The sequence below is a fragment of the Alnus glutinosa genome, chromosome 12, assembly GCF_958979055.1.
Source record: "Alnus glutinosa chromosome 12, dhAlnGlut1.1, whole genome shotgun sequence".
Classification (NCBI taxonomy): domain Eukaryota; kingdom Viridiplantae; phylum Streptophyta; class Magnoliopsida; order Fagales; family Betulaceae; genus Alnus; species Alnus glutinosa.
In genome coordinates, this window is record NC_084897.1 from 4,372,847 (window position 1) to 4,379,319 (window position 6,473).

The 6,473-nt window shown below is 43.7% G+C and overlaps 1 protein-coding gene across 1 annotated transcript; it reads left to right on the forward strand.

The window, feature by feature from the left end:
• The first annotated feature begins 2,819 nt into the window (after positions 1-2,819).
• Positions 2,820-4,138, forward strand: LOC133852502 (uncharacterized). Its single transcript, XM_062289271.1, has 3 exons — positions 2,820-3,077; positions 3,204-3,540; positions 3,615-4,138. The coding sequence occupies exons 1-3, from the start codon at positions 2,820-2,822 to the stop codon at positions 4,136-4,138; spliced, it is 1,119 nt and encodes a 372-aa protein (XP_062145255.1).
• The last annotated feature ends 2,335 nt before the right edge of the window (positions 4,139-6,473 follow it).

Genomic DNA, 6,473 nt, shown 5'->3' on the forward strand with positions numbered 1-6,473 from the left:
ACATTGGATTGATCCTCAATATAGCCCAACCACAACCAACAATATCGTTTCATTTATAATCATAACTACCAACAACAAATAACGGGCAACTAACAACAACCAGGAATACAACAGACACTAAACAACCAGCAACGAAATTGGATTGATTTATGAATACAACCAACAATGCTCAACCAACAATGTTTGATTGATGATTAATACAACAAACAAACAACATGCAATAACAACATTATATTGATCATCAATACAACAAAAAAAAATCAACTACAACCATCAACAACGTTGGATTGATCATCAAAACAACTAACAATAGGCAACCTACGAAAACGTTTCATTGATGATCAATGCAACGAACAACTAACATCGGACAACCAACAACAACATTAGATTCATCATAAAAACAATCAACAACGCTTAACTACAACCAACAAACAATGTTTGATTGCTCAAATATACAACCAACAACAACATTGCATTTATCATCAGTACAACCAACAAAGAACGAACAATACAACCAACAATGCTCAACCACAACCATAACCAACAACAACGTTTGGTTGATGATCAATACAACTAAGAAAAAACAACAGACAAGTTACAACCAACAACACCATTAACTTAATCATCGATACGACCAACAATGCTCAACCACATCCAACAAAAAGTTTGATTGATTGTCAATACAAATAACGACGAACAACCAACAACAAATTGGATCCGTTTTAAATACAAATAACAAAGAACTGGCAATACTACCAATGATGCTCAACTACATCCACCAACAACATTGTATTGATCATCAATACAACTAACGACGAACAACCAATTAGAATGTTTGATTGATTATCAATACAACTGTTGGGGATAAAATTAACCCTGAGGACATGTGGATCCTAATCTTGAATCATCTCGGTGTTACATCTCGGACATTTGTTACGACCCAGCAGAGAAAGATCGTCTAGGTATAATGACGTCTTGGTCTTATCAAACTCGGTAACGGTATGAAATATCCCGAGATCTCCTAGTTTGATCGGAATGAACATATCTCGGATATTTTTGCCTCGGAGATTTGATAGAAGCTATGAGACCATTCGGGAAGTTGAATCACAACCCGGTATACAAAGATTGCCTCGGAGATTTGATAGAAGCTATGAGACCATTCGGGAAGTTGAATCACAACCCGGTATACAAAGATTGCCTCGGTATGATGACACCTCGGATAAGATGGCCTCGGTATAATAACACCTCGGATCTTCCACAACCCTGTTACGGTGCAGCAATATTCCAAGATCTCCTAATCCTTTCGGAGCGAACATGTCTCGGATATTATTACCTCGGGGGTTGGTCGAAGTGTGTTACAATTGTCTTAGAGTGAGATAAGACCAGTATCCCGGAAGATCAGGGATAAGCCAAGATCAGGGATAAGCCTCTACACCATTATTAACGGGATAAGATGGCTAGTAACGTGGAAATTAAGATTAAAGAGGTACGAATGCAATTCAATTTAGACTCTGTAGCCTTATTCAAATTCCCTGAAGTTAAGGTTAAGGTTAAGGTTCAACCAGACTAGGACTCAAACTCCTAGTTCAACTGGGCTTTAAGAATTCTAGTAGGACTGCAACTACCAGCCTATAAATAAGACCATCACACCAGGTATTACATAGATTCTCTTTGAGCTTTTGAGATTACAGATACTTTCCAGGAAATCGATTTGCACCGACTTAGGCATCGGAGTGGGCGTAGTCGGCACCCCCGACTAGTTGTTTGTTGTTTTACAGGAATCAAGGTTGCACCGTTAAGGGAGGCAGCAAATCAATTGGCGACACGTCACCATACCGGAAACTGTACCAACAGTTTGGCGCCGTCTGTGGGAACGAAGAGTTGTTCTTACGAAAAATACATCCGTGATGGTGACTACGAGACGTTCTAATCCGATTCAAAACGAAACTCAAGAAGAAGCGCGATGCCCTAATCAAGATGATGTCCGCGGAGAAGCAGAGTCTGCCTGTCCAAAGACTAGCATAACCCAGCTGAGCCAACAGTTGGCTCAGGCGCAGAAGAATGTGGAGGACTTGTTGGCTCAGAATGCTTTTCTGATAGCTGCTCAGACTCCCCCACCACTGAACCACGATGCAGTTGAAGGAACAAATCCTAATGGAAACCCGGAAGAGTTAGGGGAGAGAGTCGAGCCGCGGATCGAGGACCGTGTGGGGCCTATTAATCCGGTTCCACCTCCACCAACAGACTCTGAAAGAAAGCTGCAGCAGATGGTCCTGAACTTGGGCATAAAATATGATGCACTATCAAGAACTATGGATCAAAAGCGAGACGGGAAGGAATCTCTCGTGGACAACCTCTTTCAGCATAAGATGTCTATATTTACCGAAGAAGTATCCAACTTCGACCTGCCCGGAAGGTTTAAGGTACCCGATATCCCTATTTTTTCAGGTAGAGAAGATTCGGTGGAGCATTTGGACAATTTCCAATCTCACGTGTCCTTGCACAAGACACCTGACGCTGTGGCGTGCCGAGCTTTTCCCTTCACTTTGTCAGGAAAGGCCCGAGACTGGCTCAGGAACCTTCCCCCAAGGTCGATTGATAATTTCGACGCCCATGGAAGGAAATTCCTGGCCCAGTTTGTGTCCGGAAGAGCCAAAAGGAAACCCAGAGGGTATCTACTCTCAGTGCAGTAGGGACCAAACGAGTCTTTAAAAGATTAATTATGGAGATTCAACCAGGAAAAGTTGGAGACAGAAAGTGCACCAGATGACTTTATTTATGGTGCAATTTTCCAAGGATTGAAGAAAGACGGACTGTTGATGGCGGACTTGGCGTTAAAACCATCGAAGGATCTTCATACTTTTATGGTAAAAATGGACAGGCACATTAATCAGGAGGAAACACTCAGAGCCCTTCTCGGTAATTCCCAGCAGCAACAACAGCCTTCCACCGAGAAGCCGAAGAAGAAGAAGAAGAATCCTGAGCCCACACAGGATGTCGGTCCCGGAGAGTACAAGAAGGCGAAGAAGAATTTCAGAGATTACAAGTGGACTCCATTAAATGCCTCTCTCACCGAGGTGCTTATGGAACTCAAAAAAGATCCGAATTACTAGAGGTCGAGACCCATTCCTGGAGATCCGCCTCCACACCTGGCTCACAAATACTGTGCCTTCCATGATTCATATGGTCACTTGACCGAGCAGTGTGTATCACTGAGACAGTTGATTGATAAATTTATCGAGAATGGGAAGCTAGTCCGATTTCTCATTAATGAGAGAGAAACCAACAGGAGCGGGACCAATATCCGCGACCTAGAAGAGAAGAAGATCGGAATGAAAGGAGAAACTATAGACCGAGGCAGGAAGAAAGAAGAGGTAGGAGCAGAGAACCAACACCTTGGCCTCGAGGAGAAGAAAGAAGAGAAAGGAGCAGGAGTAGAGCTCGGGTGGAGCAGCAAGGCAACCTTCCTATCATCCACACCATCTCGGGAGGATTTGGAGGAGGAGGCCAGTCCAATTCTGCCCGGAAGGCATATGCCAGGCAGCTGGATGATTTCGAAGTATATTCGGTCCAAAAACTCCCTAAGTCTCGAAAATGTAACCCTCTGATTATAGGGTTCTCGGATGATGATTATTCTGGAGTCTCACTTCCGCACACAGATGCCCTTGTGGTCACCTTAACAATAGCAAATTATCAGACTCGACGGATCCTTGTTGACACAGGGAGCTCGGCTGATATTCTGTTTAAGTCAGCCTTTGATTACATGAGAGTCCCACGGGAGAAGGTGGTCCCGATCTCATGCCAATTACAGGGTTTCGCTGGAGAAAAGGTGCTACCTCTCGGTTCTATCGATCTCCTTGTGACGACGGAGACTTATCCGAGGCAAAAGGTCATCATGGTGAAATTCTTGATAGTTGACAGAGTCTCGGCCTATAATGCCATTATCGGAATGACAGCTCTCAACGACTTAAAAGCTGTGACCTCAACACCGCATCTCAGTATGAAGTTCCCGACAGAAGAAAGAGTTGGAGTGGTTAAGGGAGACCAGGAGGAGGCTAGGCGTTGTTACAACTTATCCCTGAAAGACACCCCGAGGCAGCACAATTTGGGTGAGAGAGCTAAGGAGGACGGGAAATAGCAGTCACCGTTGGGGGAGCCTGTGGAAGGCTTGGAGGAGTTCGAAATAGGTGATCCGGGAAAGAAAGTTCGTATAGGCTTACAACTCTCCCAACTCGTGAAGGAAGATCTGGTGGCATTCTTAAGGCGCAATAGTGATGTATTCGCCTGGAGCCATGAAGATATGCTAGGGATTGATCCCTTGGTCATTGTCCATAAGCTGAATGTGGACCCCAATCATCGGCCAGTAAAGTAGAGAAAGACTTTTGCCGCCGAACGGAATCAAGCTGTTGCAGAATAGGTAGAGAAGTTATTGAAAGCCGGATTTATCCGAGAGGTGGATTACCCCGAGTGGTTGGCCAATGTGGTACTGGTGAAGAAGTCTAATGACAAGTAGAGGATGTGCGTAGATTTCACTAACTTGAATAAGGCATGCCCGAAGGATAGTTTTCCTTTACCTCGGATCGACTTGTTGGTCAACTCAATGTCTGGACACGAGCTCCTAAGCTTTATGGATGCTTTCTCGGGATACAACCAGATCTACATGGAAGAAGCAGATCAAGAGAAAACTGCTTTCATCACAGACCGATGACTCTACTGTTATAAGATGATGCCCTTCGGTTTGAAGAATGCGGGAGCCACTTATCAGTGATTGGTGAATAGGATGTTTCGAAATCAAATTGGCAGAAACGTTGAGGTATTCGTAGATGATATGCTGGTTAAAAGTATTCAGGCAACCGAACACATAGTAGACCTTCGAGAAACTTTCCGGACTCTGAGAAAATACAAGATGAAGCTTAACCCTATGAAGTGTGCCTTCGGAGTTTCTTCAGGAGAATTTTTGGGGTTCATGGTATCACAGAGGGCATCGAAGCAAACCTAGAGAAGGTCAAGGCTGTCCTCGAGATGGAGGCACCGAGAACAACAAAACAACTCCAACGGCTGATAGGAAGGATTGCGGCCCTAAACCGTTTCATATCACGGTCAATAGATAAGTGCCTTCCCTTCTTTTAAAATTTTGAGAAAAGCATTCATGTGAAGTGAGGAATGTGAGGAAGCTTTCGGAAAGTTGAAGGAATACTTAACGAACCCTCCCTTGTTGAGCCGCCCTACTGAAGGGGAGATACTCTATCTCTATTTGGTAGTATCCCCCTCGGCGGTAAGCTTGGCACTAGTCAGAGAAGATTCGGGAATTCAGAAACCTATTTACTTCACGAGTAAAGCACTTCATGGAGCAGAGGAAAGATATCCCCGGATCAAAAAATTGGCGTTCGCTTTGGTTATCTCAGCCAGAAGATTGAGGCCGTACTTTCAGGCTCATGCTGTTAGAGTCTTAATCGAATATTCGATAATGAAGGTTCTGCAAAAGCCTGACCTCTCGGGAAGGTTAGTCAACTGGGCAATAGAACTCGGACAATTTGATATCGAGTTTCATTCTCGGACGGCTATCAAAGGACAGGTTCTGGCAGATTTCTTGGTGGAGTTTTGCAACATTCCCGAAGCGGAAGAACTTCCAAAAGAATTAACCTGGGTCGTGTTTGTGGATGACTCTTCAGCACATGGCAGAAGCGGGGTAGGTGTTCTCCTTAGGAATCCTGAAGGACAAGAGTTCGGTTTTGCTATAAAACTGGACTTTGTCACAACAAATAATGAAGCTGAATATGAAGCCGTAATAGCAGGTCTGGCATTGTCCCGAGAGATGGGAGCAACTAATGTTGAAATCCGAAGTGACTCTCAAGTAGTGGTGGGCCAAGTTCAAGGACAGTTTGAAGCACAAGAAGATCGAATGGCCAGATATTTGGAACAGGTGCACTGATTCCAATCTTATTTCGAAAGAGTTGTCATCACGACGATACCTCGAGATGAAAATATCCGAGCCAATGAATTCTCGAAGATTGCATCCGGAATAGATGAAGAGATTGAAGCATCTAGAAGGCAGATTATTGTTTTAACCGAGCCATCGATAACCCCGAGGACTGACGTCATGGAAGTAGATCCAACACTAGGGATGTAATCGAGCCGAACCGAGTTGAGTTTGAAGATTTCAAGATTGGCTCATTTATGAGTCGAGCCTAAATAGTCGAGCTTGAATTCAAGCCGAGCTATAAATTGCATGTTCAAGCTCGGTTCGTTTAAAACGAGGGCGAGCTCGAGCTCAAGCTCGAGTTCGTTGAAAATGACATTCGAGCCAAGCCGAGTTACTGGACAAGCTCGGCTCAATTAGAACTCCATGTAGACTATTAAATTTTTCAATGAGTAATCAAAGCAGAATTCAAGCCTAAGTTTATGAATAACCTCTATGCATTTATTAATAACAAAAATATATAATATGTAACTATATAAGACATATTATAAAA